This window comes from Passer domesticus, chromosome 10 (genome assembly GCF_036417665.1).
Source record: "Passer domesticus isolate bPasDom1 chromosome 10, bPasDom1.hap1, whole genome shotgun sequence".
NCBI classification, from domain to species: Eukaryota; Metazoa; Chordata; class Aves; order Passeriformes; family Passeridae; genus Passer; species Passer domesticus.
The window spans coordinates 18,880,799-18,899,015 of record NC_087483.1 but is presented as its reverse complement, the minus strand read 5'-3'; the positions used below and the strand labels follow the sequence as shown (position 1 = coordinate 18,899,015).

The 18,217-nt window shown below is 40.9% G+C and overlaps 2 protein-coding genes across 3 annotated transcripts in view; one reads left to right on the top strand and one right to left on the bottom strand.

Moving 5' to 3' along the window:
• The window catches only part of RAPH1 (Ras association (RalGDS/AF-6) and pleckstrin homology domains 1), a 193,858-nt gene that overhangs the window by 140,096 nt on the left and 35,545 nt on the right, over window positions 1–18,217 (bottom strand). The gene's annotated exons all lie outside the window — the stretch shown is intronic.
• On the top strand, window positions 2,162–15,076 carry CD28 (CD28 molecule). 2 transcript variants are annotated; one of them, XM_064434240.1, is made up of 5 exons: window positions 2,162–2,486; window positions 3,911–4,002; window positions 10,128–10,481; window positions 10,746–10,864; window positions 13,586–15,076. In XM_064434240.1, exons 2-5 carry the CDS (start codon window positions 3,948–3,950, stop codon window positions 13,724–13,726), a joined length of 669 nt encoding a protein of 222 aa, XP_064290310.1. In that variant the 5' UTR covers window positions 2,162–2,486; window positions 3,911–3,947; the 3' UTR covers window positions 13,727–15,076. The 2 variants fall into 2 exon arrangements, with proteins under 2 accessions (XP_064290310.1, XP_064290308.1); XM_064434238.1 differs by lacking the exon at window positions 2,162–2,486 and having other exon boundaries at window positions 3,861–4,002.

The window sequence follows — 18,217 nt, the reverse complement described above, 5'->3', positions numbered from 1 at the left end:
TTGCTGTGATTCCATTCTCCATGTGTAAAGTGAAGATATCACTTTATGAAGAGCTTCATGTGACAAACACAACATAGCTCCTTGGGCTAACTTACTGAACATAGTAGAAGGTGAATAACATACGTATTTTTTTGTCTTCCTAGTTAAGAATAACATGTCAGTTTGTTACACTCTTTCTGTCACCCGACTTCTGCACCTCTACAGCAACTAGTTAAAGCACACTTGCTTATAAGCAAGATGTGAAAGAATCAACCTTCCATCTGTACCAAGGATGCATAGCACTGTTCAAATCAAGTAATTACTTGGAGTAGCAATCAAGATGCTTTAAGAATTACAGTTGTAAGAAAGAAAGCATTTACTCTAGCAGCTGACAATGTACAAGCATGCAGAACAAGCAAAAGAACAAGCAAAAGAACACCTACCCAGACTACTCACTCAGGGTCTGTGTCATGATTCCTTATGGTAGGGAAGCAAGAGGAAGATTGTCTCAGACAACTGTTAAATTTAATCTTATTATGTAAGACAGTATAGGGATATAAAAGTTAATTGTCTATAGCAGTTAAAAGGGAATTTTAGAGACCTACTGTCTCTCATCAAACTGGACTTTTCAGAAATAAGTGAATGATAGTATATTGATGCAATTATTCTTCTAGTATGCATATACATTTTTATTTGCTTGAGAACAAGAGTATGTGCTGGGAACAATTATGGCACTATGCAACCTCCAGTGACTGAAGGAAAGGTTCATTTATTTTAGAATTACTGTCTAAGCTATCCACTTGTTTAATCATAACAAATCTGCAATGTTCTTCTTGACATCAGCAGCTGAACACTTGGCTGAGGATATGTGGGCCATTACCTCCTCATTCTTTAATGTAAAGGCAAACTGGTAGCCTGCTTGGGATGTCTTGGTACTCTTAAAGATGTCCAAAAATATCCTTCAGAAGTCTTTTACAAGGATATTTTCCTTCAGAAAACATACTGGATCCTGTTAGATTTCTCTGAAACTCAGGTCATAACTCCTGTCATTTCTTGGTTTTTTAGCAGTAGGCATGAAAAGCTATGCTCAAATATCTAGACTGCTGTTTTATTTACATACAGTGATGAATAAAAAGCCCAAACCCATTCTCTAGGTTCTTGTGTACCCTGGAAAACTATTTGGAAACCTTTAATTTACTTCTCTTGGACTGCAATTTCAGCCATTTTGTGATGGGATGGAAACTTTTTTTTCCCCCAACATGGCCAAATGGCATTTTTAGCTCTTTCAGTGCTCTCACAGCTCTAGTTCTACTGAAATTACAGTGTTAGTCTGGATTTTCATTGCTGTGACAGCAATGAAATCAGACAGATCTTGTCTGCCAATGTACAGACTCAACAGACTGAAATATGAATGGAAAATGGGGTAAGAACAGGAGTCAATACTGCCTGAATTAATGTTACTGCAGAACACCCTTGGGTAATGCTCAGAATATAGAAGGAGAGATACTTTGAGAGGTGGGAGAATAATGAACATTTAAAAGTGAAGGCATACCGACAAAGATTTTCACACATTCTTTTTTCCTAGATAAACTTTTATGTGGTTTGTCCTAAGTAAAAGATGGTTTGCTGAAAGCTAAAATATCTTCTTCCTCTGCCCTCAGGATAATTTTGGCAAAAGAAAAAGATCATGCATGTGAAGTGGCAAAGCCAAGTATCTAAGTGATTGGAAACTAACTGTTTAAATTAGAGGAAAAGATGCAATTTTGAGAAGGAAAGGAGCCATACCCTTGGAAACACAAGGCTTTTAAAATCCTAGAAAACCAGTAAGTGCAGATGAGCCAAAAGCTATTTGGGAGAAGAAAAGCACCCTTCCTTACTCCAGAGATCAAAGAAGAAATGATTAGGCAAAACTAAAATCACAACTAAAAAAAAGAAACTCTGAAAAGGGCAATACTGGTACCCTTATTCATCAGCACAGAGAGAAATGATCCATCACAACTTGGTCTCTAGAGCCACAGAGGATAATTGTCCAGTGGCCACTCTTTCCTCTCCTCCATTCCACCAGTCCAGTCCCTGTTTGCAATCAGTGCCATGGTCTGTCCTCACAATGAGAGAGGCACATGAGGAGCAATAAGGGATGGAAGGGAATAAATGGGACCTCACCTAGAGGGGGCACACTGTTCCCTCAGGTTTTTGTTAATGGTATTCTTAGAGCAGGATCTCTTCCTGCACTGCTGTTTCCATAATCTGGTTTCCACCTGAATGGTGCCCCTTTGCCAGTGACAGGGAAATGAAATGAATGGAAATGAATGGCAGTATCTCTCTCTCTCTGCAATATATTCTGCTAATTCTGTGATGAGGGTAAAATGCACTCCTTGCTCATTTCCCAAATACAGAAAGGATCTGACAGCCAAGATGCAGATTGTGTAAATTGAGTTACCAGAGCCAGAAGATGTTACCAGAGCCAGCAGTAGGTTTTCATCTCTGTGACACAATTCAGCAAAAAGGTACTGAATTTTGTAACTTTTTTGAGGGATTCTCACTACAAATTAAGCAGAGACTATTTCATTGGTAACTGCAGGTACACTCATATGACTCAAAAAAATGTGTCAGGACATTTCTATATACCACGAAAGTGGGCTAAGAAAGAGAGAATATTTTTTTTTCTTTTGTACTTTTAAAATAATTTGAGCAAATTCCAAAACTTTGAGTATTGCAGGCAACTAACACTGATTAGAAAACAAAAGAATATTGGTTGAATATCTAGACTGCAGATAAATATACCAGCTAAGGCTGTTCATAAATTGCATTTGCAATTTCTGATAAAACATGGTTGAAAGGCTTCAGATACTAAGGCATATGAAATAATAGTACATCATCCCTTTCTATAACAATTTCCTTGAAAGTCTTCCTGCTAAATACCTTCCATTTTCTCTCAAATAAATCAAAGATAGTGACAGGCATTGATACAGTGAAATATTTCTGCTTTGGTGGACCAAAATAAACAGTTAATAATCAGAACTCCTCACAGTTATAAATGCCATCACCTGGCTCTCACAGCCTGCTCTTGCAAAGGAGGAGGTGACATTGAGCTTGCAAAGCAAAGGAAGACAGAGCATTTACCTGATGAGCTGAAGAAAAAACTCTACATAAGGCAGCCTCCATGAAAGCACAGACTGAGCAATGTGCTTGCTGCATGCTGCCTTTAATAGATGTTAATTGGATTACAGTTGCACTCATCATAAACTGGGATGTTTTTCAAAATGTGAAGGTATTCCAAAACACTATTTCCTGCACTATTGGCTCTGCATTCAAGGCAACAAGCAGATGCAGAGAAATTACTATGAACAAACAACTGCTCCCAGGGGCTGGGAAAACAGGCAGAAGCAATACTGCAGGCCAAGAGAGGAGTTCTGCTCCTAGGAGTGAGGAAAGATGAAGGTTCCTGGGCACACAGCTTCCTGAGGGGCCAGGTCTGGCCACCAGGAACTTAGAAACTGGTGTTTGCACCTCCCATCATGATGGAACCAGTACACATGTGTATGTTGTGTATGTACTCTTGGTAAATAAAGAGCACTGCATCCCTGGGGAAGACCATTCCTCTCGGACAGGAGCAGCCTTGCAGAGCCCTAAACATAACCGCTCTTTGCAATACAGGGCTGACAGTCCCTATCTTGAAACAAAGGCTTCCAGCACCTTTTAAGCATTACTGAGCTTCACAGAGGCAGAAGCTCCTTCCTAAGACTAAAATCATCAAATAATTTAACTTCCTGTTCAAGCATTGCCGTTACAGTAGTTTTGCTTGGCAGTGTATCACGTGCTGCAGAGAGAGGAGGAGAGAAATTGTGTGAGCACCTGAGGGTGCAGTCTGGCCACAGAGGGAAGGAAGGCTGGTGCTGTGGGGCCCTGGGAGTCACGGCTGTGTCTGCAGGGGGTGGAGACAAGGCAGAGGGCCCACCATTAACACCATGCTCCTGGGGATCCTCGTGGTGCTCTTCTTCATCCCCACTGCTGATGTAACAGGTAACAAAAGCTGCCCAGATTTCAATTCTTTCCCCTATTTTTTTCTCACTTTGAAGGTCTGGGAAAGGGGAGAGGCAGCATGCGGCAAACGAATCAACGATATAATTAAGAGGCAAATTTTTCTCCTGCCAGAAGTATCACTCCAAGATGAGACCCAAGAGCTTTCTTTTAATTTGACTTCTCTCTAGATCCATTTGGAAGTTGCATGCATAGGTAGAGGGGTGTTTATTTCACCTATCCCCTGGGCTTTACAGGTTCTGCTCACAAGTGCCTTTTCTTGGGGGCAGCAGGTCTGAACACTTGGCTGAGGCTTTCCACTTGACCTAAAGCTTTCCAAGTAGATTTCCAAATCTACTTGGAAAGCTTTATGTCTCCCCATGGCCTGGCTTGGTGTCATGGGCTCCAGCGCTGAGTACAACATCGTCACAGGATTAGCAAACAAATGCTCAAATTCAGGGTTGCTTACTGAGTTTCAAGATGGAAGGATAGGACTTTAGACACCTTGGTTCTTTCTGAAGATCTTCAGGAAAAAAAATCTTTTTGTGATTTTGAAATCCTGAGTCTTAGTGAATCTTCCCGACTCTTCAGTTGTTGTGGCTGAGGGTATTTATCTTGGTGTTGGCTTCCTGATGCAATGTTCCTATGTTCAGACCTAACATGTCTTTCCAATGGGTACATTAAAATGCAAAGCAAGGCAAGGGGTGCTGGCTTTTGCTAGGATAATCTAGAGACAGACAATTTTTCAGACTGCTGGCTGTGAACTGTTGTTATTGCATCTTCTCCAAATATCAGTGGTTTGTATTTTCCAGGGAAGTTACAGATAGGAATAAAAATCTGGTTTCCAGTACAAAATTTTTAACATCTTAAGAAAACATCTTAAAAAGTCACTTTTTCTAGCATAAGAGATGCAATTGAATCTATTTTTTTCTTATTTCTACATTAGCTTTCTGTAGTTCTTTTCCTCAGTGAAGGCATTGTAGTTTGCATGACACTGTGATATACAATTTTTAAGAAATTATGTTTTTTCTTCCTTGTCCTTTCCCATGTTTATAATTCTGTGTTTGCAATATCATAATTATTTCCACAGCAGGCCCCTGGATTGTCAAAGAAGACACTAATTCCAGGAGGGGATAAGTATCAGCAGTAGATTAACAATTCTGAACACATTTCCATGAGGTGTGAACAGCTTTTAAGCAGTGCTTTTGAATTGCAACAAAATAAATTACAATGTGGTTCTCAGACACAGGTGTTATGCCATGGCTTTATAGACTCATATAGACTTACTTTGCATGAAGACCTTGTCTTTCTCCAACAGACGCACCAAGACTGTTCAACTTCTTAAAGAGAAGCACATGAGTCATTTGCTTCTCAGGGCTCTCATCCTTTCCTCAACTATTTTCTTCATTCTTCATTTTCAAGATGATAGGTCCTTAGTACATGGAAAACATTAAGGCAAGTCGAAACCCTGCAGGACTTCCTCAAGCCATGAAGTGCACTGTCTCAGGTGTTTTGGTTTGGGAAGATCCACAGAATTAATCCTGTAGTTAGACTATATACCTGTAGCTGCTGCAGGTTGAGTTTAAATCATAGAAGGTACTTGAAATACTAGTTCAGTCATTTCCCTTTTGCAGAAACACTAACGTTTACAAAGTTTGTCCTCCCCTTCTTGTTGGCTTAATAATTACCTTGCTGTGGATTGTCAGAGAGGCGGCTAGATCAAGTGTCTGGTTTTTTGTGAAATAAGTAATACAAGGAGGTTCCCACTACAGTGTACCACAACTGACCTCATCTTTTTACTATCCACATAACCTTCTGGCTTATGGTCTCTGGGGGTTAAAATCAAATTCTAACCTACCAAGATTACCAGAATGCAAAAGATGGATGAGGCAAGGTTAGCCGAGAGTAGGATGACATCAACTAATTCTTGTTTTAAAAAAACAAATCACAAACTGCCAAGAAAAACCCCTGTGCTCACACTGGGTTTGATTAAAGCAAGAGTGTCACCTGGGTTTCTGGAACTACTCCTGCAGTACTTGCAGCAAAGCAGGAAAGTTGAGCAGAAAGCAGGTCTGTAAGAGCCAGGAGAGGATCCCCCCAGGTGCCCATCAGACACACAGCTGGGTGGCCTCAAACCAAAGTGAAAGAGAAGCACCCTTGTACCTGGGAAAGAAGAGTAAACATAATTGAACGACAAATGAGAAGCAGCAAAAACAAAATAGCTTTGTTTATAACATACCTGTGTGCCTTTCTGCCTGTGGCTTAAACAAATTCCTTTCAGTTTTTTCATTTAGGTTTTCCCCTATCCCCCCAGGGAGTTAGGTGGGCCATTTCTTTCCTCTGCTTACAGAAATGCCAACTTATTTTAGATATCTTGCTCTGGAAAATAGCTTCTTGAAGTCAGCTGGCATAAAAAAGGAAGAAGAGTACTAAATATTTTAGCAGAATATTTTTTTCCAATAGCTGATGATGATTCATGAAGAGTTCTAGTGAAAAAAAAACCCAAAAACAACACCTCAAAATAGTTATTTTCCATACTTTGTCAACTCTATTTCACTTTCTTGGCAAATAGAAAAAATAAAAAACTTCAATGAAGTTTTGCTTGCATAGGGTTCAATGATCAGAGAGTCAGTATTTCACAAGTATTACAGATGGATGGCATTTTGTTTCATGACCCAAAACCCCCTCACATGTGATTACAAGAAATATCCAACACTACAAATAATCTATAAAAATCTTTACAAGCATTCAGAGATCTTACACACTATTGCATATAAATCCTAAGATCCTGAGAAGGCTTGCAGACTGTGTACACCGACTGAAATGGTTCTACATTTTTAAAGTCACTGTCACTGCTTTTTGAAACGGTAAACAATGATTTTTCATAAATGGCATTTTCCTGGCTGGGTAAGGCCAAGATATAGATATTTATTACTGCACAGCATGACTGAACAGAGCTCAGAAGTGGCAATCATAACCCTACTTAGGGGAATGAAAACACCAACTAAATGTTTCAGAGTTTCACCATTTAACAAACCCAAAGTGACATTTATAAGGAAACCCTGTCTCTGTGAAGGCTAAAGCAGCCTCAGCCCATGTTTGCTCAGAATGGGCTAGATCCTACTGAGAGTGTAGTCAAATCCTATTCAGATCACCTGGGAAGTGAGGGATGTTAGGCATTACACTGTCATCCTTATGAAACTAACACACATTTTAGTATGACTGACTTTCTTCAATTCAAAACAACCTCCATGTCCAGAGGAGGAGAATGACAGCAGGGCTTCTCCAATGGGCCAGTGGGGTAAGCTTGCCTTGCCCCTGTTGGCATTGCAGCCCAACAAATTCATGTGATGCTAAGGAGTTCTTCCTATAAATGAAATCAAAAATATCTCCTTTAAGTTAGATTTGAACTAGTAGAGCCACTATGTGAAAGTAGTTTTTGGTGCTTAACTTCTATCATGTAGGAGCTGTCTTCATTTAACGACCCACAAATGAGGTTTTCCCACTGCTCAGCCAGCCCCCATCCCAGCATCAGCAGCATGGAGCTGGGTTATCAAGACTAGCCTGCAAAACAAGGCAAACAGACTGGATTATAAATACAAGAGGTGAAAATAAGTTGAAGGAATTTATCATTTTAGGTGGGTGTATCAAAAGTGACTGGTTGCTAATTAGCACTGTGTCATGGCAGGGACATAAATAGTCCAGAGCTGTAGTTAAACTGTGGAGCTCAAGGCATGAAGTGCAGGTCTAAACATCAGGAATACAGGTTAGCTGATGACAGCAAAAGAGAGGGGGGTAAATCATTGGGGTCTGCAGAAGAGCCTAAATAACACCTGAAGGCAGTCCCTCAGGGATGAGATTTTCAGTGTTCTCTGACTTTCCTCTGGCCACAGAGAAAATATGATCAGGCGGAGCAATAAATATCCATTAGTTTTCTGTAAGGACCTGCAATGAAAAATGAAAACAGGAAAGCATTTTTTGAAGTATAACGCTTCTGTCTGTTCTGGGACCCTATTTTGATTGTCAACTCTGAGACAGAAAAGGTCTCCCCTGAAGGTGTGTTCAGTCCCTGTGACAATCAGGGTTGCAGTAGTGCACAAATACTGCTAAGCAGTAGAATAACTCTGTCTCAAGTGAGATGCATAGAATTCTGCTGTGCTTAAGGTGAAAAATTCTACTGCAGACTTGCAAATTGCCACGTAGGCCAAAGATCAATTTTCTGGCCAACAAAAATATGATAAAATACTTTGTCTGAAGCGGTGGAATCCAAACCTCACCCCTTACTAGAATGCCTTATAAGCCTATGCGAGAGATTTTGTCGGAAAATGCTGATTCAAGGAAACTGAATTGTTTTTCTGAAATGTCTCTATTTTGATGAAAAGTCACCACAGGCACCACCTTGAGAAAAGACTCGCCTTCTCTGTTCTTAGCCATGCTGTCCTAGGATTCAAGATCCTTGTCTCTTTCCCTTATCCTTCATCCAAAGTTTCACAGTGTTTTGGTTGCCTGGAACATGGGATTTCAGAGCTGTTATGAGTTCTCCTCCATCCCCTCACTAACAATGTTGAGCAAAGAGACACAAGGAGGATAGGCTACAATCTTTGCTAAAGATCAGCAGTAGAGCATTCCCTGTCTCACATCTCCTCCTCTCATTTGAAGCAAGGGCTGGTAAATGAGACTTTCAATGACAGAATTAACAACTTCAGAATTAACAACAAGTTCTGCTGGTAACTGGAGAACCTGTTAGCCAAAGGTTGTTTTTACTGCCCACACCCTACCACTAGTCCTTGCCATCTCATGCATCTCTTGTGTTTATTTTACTCCCTGGACCACATTCATCCCAAAGGAGAATCCTGCTCAAGAGGCTGGGATACTTCATCTTTTTGTGCAGGCATGAATACATGCCTGCACAAAGCATAATTTGGTCCTAAATATTGTTTAAAACAGTGTTAAACACTAATTTTCTGGGTATTCTGGTTCTGGCCTCCTTCCCACTTCATTTCTCTTACTAGGCTGTTTTGAAGTCTTGCCACATGGATTAAATAGAAAGAATCTATGTTTGCACCACATTTTGAGGACAAGCGGTACAATTGTCATTCTAACAGCCACAGTGATTCTGAGGGATCTGTAAAAGACTATCCAGACCTCATATGAGCTGAGTTTGCATAAAGACTTAAGGAGTCATATAAAAGCTTTAGCAAGTCTCTAGCTTAAGAGCCACAACTCCCTTCCTCTTACTTAGGGGTCATCATTTGAAGAGAAGGGACTCATTTGTGCAGGATGATTTTTCTTGGAAGAAGTTGTCTTTCTGCATAGTCCTTGCTATGTTTCGTTGTTTGGCAGATGATAGCACAGAGGTCTACATGTCAGAAAACATTTCCTGTTTATGCATCAGTCTGGTCAATTAAAATTAAATTATACATTCATGTGACATGCTTTATTCAGGCTATTCAAGTGCTAAGTGCCAATGCAGTGTCAGATTAGTCAGCTCCTGAGTCCTTTGAGAGATTAAGAATCTACTACAGCTGCTGGCTAGAGAAATTACTTATTTTACATTAAAATTATAGCAGTTCATGCTTTTAGTGTTCATTGCCCAAGGTCCAAACCCTTGAAATGGTTCAGCAAATCCACCTGCAAACTCTTCAGGAGTCCTCAAATTAAAAAGAAAATGTATAAATAATATTCTCCTATCTGTCTGCAGTGTCAATTCATAATATTTTCACTCCATAATGCTCCCCAGGAAACTGCTGGCTAAGTAAAGGATAGACTTAGAGGGCCTTAGGTATACACACAAGCACACAGGTGCAGACTAGGCTTCTGAGCTCTGATGTTAAATCTTAATCACAGGCCACTGCCTCTGCTAGTGTTCTGATTCTGAAGAAAAACACTCTTGATCTCAGTCTCCCCTAAAGACTGTGTAATATTCTTTACATGCAGGTGGATTGCTGCAACAGTAGTTCCTGTGAGAAACTGCTTCTGCAGATGGGTGGTTTTGTACTCCCTGGTAGGGAGTGTCAGCAGGGGAGAGGAGATATGGAGAAGAGTTGCATGGGAGGATGTGGGGTTCTGAAGTCTCATACTACATTTTATAAACAAGTGCTCTTCTCGCTTTCTCCCCTCCCTTCTAGAAAACAAGATTTTAGTGGCTCAGCATCCTCTGCTCATTGTAGCTAACCAAACTGCAACTCTAGTTTGCAACTACACATACAATGGGACAGGGAAGGAATTTCGAGCTTCGCTACACAAAGGAACGGACAGTTCAGTTGACGTTTGCTTTATTTCATGGAACACAACCAATCTTAGCAGCAATTCAAATAAAGGATTCAACTGCCAGGGGTATCATGATAAAGACAAAGTCATCTTCAATCTCTGGAACATGAATGCCAACCAAACTGACATCTACTTCTGCAAAATTGAGGTCATGTATCCACCCCCATATGTCTACAATGAGAAGAGCAACGGGACTGTCATTCATGTAAAAGGTAAGCTCAGAAACCTCTGTAGGCCAATATCCTCCCTATACACATTCTCTGCATAATGGCTGGAGGCAGTTTGTTTCCTTAAAAAAAAAAAAAAGAAAAAAGTTGGATTGCCTGATAAAACTACAGTCCTGCTCTGGACTTCCTGAAAAAGAGAACTTAAAATTATGATTAATAAAAATAACACAGTGGAACAAGGAATAAATAAGCAGAGATTGATGTTTTTAATTTCATGTACTTAAAATTTTCTTTGCTCTTTCCTTAAAGAGACACCCACCCAAATACAAGAGCCTCAGTCTGCAATTCCTTTGTGGATTCTGGCAACAATGACTGGAATTCTTGCCCTCTACAGTATGCTAATAACTGCAGTTTTTATTAACTTTTGGGTAAGAAACTTGTATTTTCCTTTGCTCTGTATGCTCTAGTAGTTCATTTCTCAGGCTATACTTGCCATGTTTACCACTAACTCACTGATACCCCTTCAGTACAGGATGACAGTGTTTCTTCATCCCAGCTAAGTATGCACACCTATGGTGTACCCCAAAAGAGCTGAAACACCAGATGCTCTCCAGGTGGGTCATCAGGCCTCTGCAGCAGAGTCCTACAGCAGATAGTAATGCCACAGTGTTGGCAGTGCCCTGCACACCAGCAATACCAGGACACCTGTGCCAGCTGAACCTGTCAGGGAAATCTAAACTACAAGCATTTCTGGCAAAACCCTATGGGACTATACTGACAGGAGCTCACCTACAATAAAACAATGTATAGGGAGCCCTCAGCCCAGGACCTGCACTGGTGCCTTGTGCCTATCCAGCAATTCCCTTGAGCAACCATTATTTCTGGCAGCTTGACTAAAAGGGAATAGGAGCACCTGGATCTCAGTAGTCCCTTGTCTGTACATCAACAGTAAGAAAGCTGAGACAGCCTTATGGCTTATAATTTTTGCTTTCTAATCTCTCTGGAGAGTTGACTGGCGCAAGTCACATCCAGTTCTCCTCCTGGCATGATACAGGGGCAGCAGAAGGACATTTTCCTTGACAAGTCTTAGGACTGTGATCTCCAGAGCGAATTTACACTACTTACTCCATGTGAGAAAGACCTGAACATAGAGAACTCAATTCCTTGCACTCTGACTTTCCCCTCTATCTTTGTTGTTAAATAGCAAATTTCAACACAACAATTATGAGATAGCCTGTATAAAGGGTCCAGAATCCCTGCCAGGTTAAATGTTGCATGTATTCAGAAAGCCACTGTCACTGCTAGCTGAAGCTTAAGATCTGCTAAGTGTTTCACAAAAGGCCACTTTCTCCATCTGTGGCTATTTCTAATGGAAAACAATCAAAGGGGGCACTGCCGCAGGAAAATGAAAAGGCCAGTTAAGTGGTTCTTCTTTGTGCCGTATTGTAGAGGCTGACTGAGGAGAGCTGAGAGGATTACTCGAGCAGCTGCTGGTGTTACAGTGCTGTGCTGCCGTGGCTGTGCCGCAGATGAGATGCTATAGCTTCAAATCCAACATTTACAATCTGAACCATTTTCTCTGTGCTATATTAATTTGCTACCTAATGGCTTCACACTTTGCCACTAACATGTCTGCCCCCAGAAGGGTGACAAAGCTGCATTGCCACGTGTGCTGTTTGCTGCATAATTTTTTACCTGCTGTTATTACTGCTGGTAGTATTCTTCAGATAATATGTATTCTGATTGTGGATGTATTTAGAGTGTTGTTGACTGTAAATACAGCTGCCTAGAAGACACTGTGAATTGTAAAAAAAAGGTCCTAATTGTGGTACTGACAGACATGGCAAACCTGATCAGTTCCTGAAAGCAGCTACAGATTTGTCTATTTTCATACAGTTCTGCCTTCCCTGAAGGAAAACGGCTCTCCATTGCAAAAGTAGCAGTCTTTCATCCTGTAACAGCCCAACAATCACTCATGCTAGCAAAATGTCTTTCTCCCATGCAAAACTAACCTCCTAGGTGAATCAGAAATCCGGTATTATGGAGATGAACACAGAGATAAAGCTTTGTATCTAATGCTTTACATGCATTGACTGCATTACATGGCTTAAGCAGTATGTAACTTACATTCAACCCTTTGCATATATACAACATTAATATTAAAAAGCTTGAAATATTTCATAGTAACTGCCCCACTCTGCACATAAAACATAATTCAGCCATCAAATTTTCTAATGCAAACCTCCTCCAATTCCACGGCATCATATACACGTATACTGCAGCATATGCAACTATTTCTGTACATGGGAAGGAAATTTCAGTGAAAAGGAGATCACAAAAGAGGGGATGATCACTATTAAGGAAAAAGCATGGAAGCACTTTACATACCCCTGATCAATAAAGCCTTAAGCTATGTAAAAAATACCAACCTTTTGCACAGCCTGCAGCAGTCAGAGGCTGAAATGCTGCTGTAGCCACATATTTCCTCTGTGATTTTAGGCAAATTATTTCACCTGTCTTCTGCTACTCTACTATTTCTAAAAGAGCCGATTCTTCCCTTGTCTCACAGAGGCATTATAAGCAGGAATCCAGCAGTGGAAATAAGATTTTTGAGGCGCAGATTAGGAGATTTGAAAGATTAACATCACCTCTGGTTCTTTCACTCCTTGAAGGAAGGTTCAGAGCAATATATGCATTGTGTCTTACTGCTGTAAATAGTAGGAAAACCATAGTCTGGCCTGATTTTTCATGCTCTTACTCTGTTTGAGTTAAGCTAATTTCTCTTTACCTCCTAATAAATGAGGACAGCCTTTACAGCTCAAACTCTGTTGTTTCTGCTGAATCATTCCACAGACGAGACAGGCAAGATGGTGGTAAGAGGCATCAGTTTGTATCCTTGGTGTGTAGCATTCCTTTGCCTGAAGAACTAACACTGTTAATCTCCCACCAGATAAGCTGGAGACTTACTTTGAGGTTGGGCAAATTCCATAGATTATTTGATGAGAACATGTGTTCTAATTGTTTTGTAAACGTATTTAAACCCAAAGCTGCCTTACAAATATGCCTGCTTCCCTGAACAAGGACCTAGGGCCAGAGCTGTCAGCAGTTAACATGAGAGTTTTCACAGTTTCTTCACCCTTCTCCCACAGCAGAAATCCAAAAAGCATATGTACCATCAGAGCGACTACATGAACATGACTCCCCGGCACCCGCCGTACCAGAAGAACAAGGGTTACCCATCCTATGCACCAACGCGAGACTACACCGCCTACCGCTCCTGGCAGCCCTGATCCCACCTGGAGCCTCCTGTGCTTCCGGGCACACGCTTGCTCTGGGGCGTGGAAAGACAGCTCTTGTTTTCTCATCATGTTTGTTGCTATTGATTACAGACACCTACACCATAGCAAGTATTAACTAAACTTTGATCAACTAAAAGAAAATCCAGACCAACAAACCAATATAAAAAGGGGGGGTGGGGGTGGAAGGGGGAAGTAGAAAAAGAATTTTTCTCCGTGATGGCTGAAAATGAGGCCCAGCTTGTGTTGAGGGCTGTCAGTGGATAAGACGGAAAGATGGCATCAGACCTCCGAGCTGGTTTCTTCCTAACACTTGTGGTTTTGCTCAGCTGTTGGAAGAAGCAGAACTTCTGATCTTTTCCAATAGCTACTACCTTAGATTTAACCCTTAATTTCCTTCCCTGTATGTGTAATCTTCAGATTGTTACTGTTAGACCTTGCAAAATGTAAAAAATAATCTTTTTTTCTCTGTAAAATGAAGACACAGTTTGAAGTTCAAAACACATGATTAAAAGAAAGAGGAAAAGGTCAGTCAGAAGGCATCCAAGTTATTACGCTATGGAGCAAATGATCTGCCAGGACAAATCACGCTAATAGAAAACTAGTAAACCTTCAACATGTGAGTCCTTAGGCTGGACACTTTGTAAATGTTCATAAGGCCATCTGCAGTCATGACCAAGCAACTCCACAGACTGAAAAGCAAGCAACTTGAAGACAAAATCAAGACAAATGGGAGAGGAATAAAGATGTCTTCATCATGAACAGCCCCATTTTTTTTTTGTTTGCCTTCTGCATCAAGGGAATGCAAAGGCATATATGAAGCATTAGAAGCAGATAGCTCATATTTTGCGAAGATTTTTTACTTTTATTTTTGAATATGAGATTTCAGAAGGTATTCTCCTGAGTCCTCCTGAAAATTCATGCATGTTTTCTGGCACCTAGGTTGTACCAGAGCTCTTCCGAAAATCTGGGTGAACTTATGAGCAACTAAAGGCCACTTAAATTTTTTTTCCCGTAAGTGTCTGAGAGTGAGAGGATTCTTCATTCTCAGCATTGTAAATTGGACATGCAAGTTCTCAGACATCTACAAGATCTGCTCTGGGCACTTTGATGAACTTTGTGTTATCTGGAAGTTACTGTTCTCTCTAAAGGTGTTCTTCAGGGCTGCTCCATGTCAGAGCAGGACAAAGTCATTAGCAAAACATGATCCATTCTTTCAATCCAGTATATTTACAATAACAGGACATCCTTAATTGTAAATGGGGTTGCCTTGGCATAAAATCCCTTTTCATACTGAGGAGACAATGTTTATTTTATAAAGACTGCTGAATAAACAATTTTAAAAAACCACATTCTCATCTTGAAATAAAATTTGGATTGTACAACATTTAATTTCCTTCAAACTAGGATAAGAATATCCTTTCTCTCTTTGAGAAGGCAGGATGAAAGCAGAGATGTGGAAGCATAACAATGATATGCTTTGATGTCTTAAGCCAAGAAAACAACTTTGGCACTTCCAAATTGGAAGTTTTATTTGAGTTTGCTGACTGGGCCTCAAACCTTCCACTCCTAGTCTTGTATAACCATGACCCATGTTCCTGGAGGGTGCTGTGCCACCTCTGAGCAGCAGTGAGGTGCCTCCTGCCCCAGCCAGGGACAGCAGTGGCCCAATGGCAATGGTAAGCAAGGCCCAAGAAGCAGTGCTGGGCCTTCAGCATGAGAATCCAGTCATGGACCAGGCAGGCACTGAGAGCTTTGGTCTGGATCAGTTCAGCAAACTTAAAAGAAAGCTTATGGCTGACGTGAAGAACTTCAAAACAAAGTCTTATTTATTGCTTCTCCTTTCCCCTCACCACATTCACAAACAGTCCAAGGCTGACATTTTTCCACATACAATTTTTACACTCTTTTCCTGAAAAGCCCTCACTGCACATTTGTACTGCAGCTGAGGCAGCTAGGAGCATGTGCAAAGAGCAGAGGGGAGGGAGCCAGGCAGGACACATGGGCATCGCTGCATGGTCCCAGCCTGGCCCTCCTTGCTGGCAATGACAGAGGGATGCCTTGCCACCTCCCTCCTTAATTGAAGGGGAGATGTGAATGATCCTGTGCTGGAGCACCCAGCCACTCCCAGCACAGAGCAGCAGGCTGAGCACAGCTCTCTGTCAGGGAATGGCACTGTCTCACCAATTTCCAGGCTGTCACTGTGTGACACAATGACACAATTACATGTATGATCACATGCAAAACAACTTCTAGTGCACGTATAAGGTGAGATGGCAAATGTGCATCAAACCTACGAAACAGAATAGATGTTCTTTGTGTAAACTGTATATATACATATTTAGGTATAGATGTATCTATTTCACTGCATCTGTATTCCTTAGAGTTTTATTATACTTTTGGCAATCTCCTTTTAAAATTATTAAATAGATACAGTAAATTAAATTTTGCATGAATGTATTAGGCCTGAGGCTAGTCAGAGGAAACTATTGCTTTCTAAAGCAAATATTGGTATAATTTGCTTTCTTTCCCCTAACACTTTTGTACTTTCCATATTTAAAACATACTGGTAGCTCCCAGGACGTGATACTGCAAAGTAAGATCTGGGACATCTGCAGCAAGTATTAATTCATTCAACTGACTAAAAAGGAAGTGGGATACAGGGAAATACACTAAAATGAAAAAATGAGGAGAATCAGGACATAAGAAGTCTCAGCACTGCATTACAATGGACATTGCTGTTATATTAAAGCTGTATAGGGACATGAATTGCAGACTGTTGGAGATGGGATACTACCAAATTCCTTTTATCCACCACTGTAAAGGACTAAAATAAAGTGTTTGCAGAGAAGCAAGCCAGTTAAGCCTGGAGTCTCCATACGTGGATCAGCATATTTGACAAAGAGCAATCCTAATTTATTCCATCTGGTTTTAGGCAATGCATAACATGCCAGGACAGTCCTGTCCCTCCCTGGCTCTGCCTTTGGGGTCTGTATGCTGTTTATGGGATGATGTAAAAAGAAACCTCCCTCTGCTGCAGCTCTGAACTTTGAAATTGTCCCTCATGGAGGGCAGAGGTAAATCAATAGGTTTTCTGCCTTAGACTTAGGTTTAAATTAAAATGCAAATATAATCCTGCCAAAGAGTGATTTAATTTTTCATCCTCCTTTCCCCCACTCTTGGGTCTCAGTGTCAAATGAACATCTGATCTGCAGTCATCACATCTGAACAGCAATCAACATATGTTGCAAGGGGTCAACCAAGGGTTGTGCAGCTCCAGCCCCCTGCATGCTGATTTCTGTTCTGCACGTCTCCAGCACAGCACAATACAACGGCCTGACTCTTCTTTGCTTCCAGGAACCAAAGCCCTAGAAGATGAATGCCAAGGAAGGTAGCTTGTGTTATCTCTGCAGTCTTGAACCTTCCCCATTGAGATGGTCAGACTTACTAAAGCCAAAAGTCTTGGACGTTCCTTTTAGTCTGAATATGCCAAATTCCAATATCATCCTCCTGTATAACATTTTTTCCAAAATGCCTCATTTCTTCTGTAGCTATAAATGTGAACTCTGCATCTCTGCCAAAAAATATCATATCTTACTTTGTGCATAATCTTTTCCCTTTCGTTGCTATTCCAGAATAGCAGTTCAGGAATCCATCCTATTTGTTAATCTCTAACACTATTGTGCAGCCTTCCACATGTACTCCTTCCTGACTGGTTACTTGCTTCACAAAGACTATCTTGTATGCCACATTCCTCCTCAGCTTGGGGTAGGGAGGTGCCACAGGAGATTGAAGCCATGTGGTGATTGGATAGGTACATGTTTTCTGTTTGAAGGATTTGGGGGTCTTTCATCCCTTTGATTCTTCCCATCATCTTCACATTTTCAGTTGTGCCAAACAGCCACGTGGGGATCCCACACACCACATGCTTCCCACGATGCATTTAATTTCTGTACATTTCATTTCCTGTGCATAGCAGGCTCTTGACTATTGCCAAGTTCATAATGCCTGCAGACATGCTCTGACAGCAGAAGCAACTCTGGCTACTAATGGTATGTTTGACTAATAAAAACATGGTACAAAAAGCTTGAGTTTTAAGAGCACACAGGCGAAGGCTTCAGTGCTAAAGATCAAATCTTTCCACTTTCAGCAAGGCTTTTGCTGTGTGACTGGAAAATGTGTTATGCAAGATGAATCACAGGCCAAGACATAATTTTGTTAGTCACTCATACTAACCAGAAAACAGGTTAGGATGATGAGAACAGGATCAGCTTTATTAAGGTCCAGTAAAGACTGGGAAAGGCTGAAAATAGCATTAAGCAGTAATTTGTAGCAAACTCAGTATCTTTAAGTGGCTGTGAGAAGGAAACAAGCTGCCTATCTTGATGCAAATGGACTGTTCTTCCCAATTAGGTGCTTTTGTTAGAGCATCACATTACAGTATGCTACTATTCCAGCCTCAAGGGCATGCAGATAGTATGATGT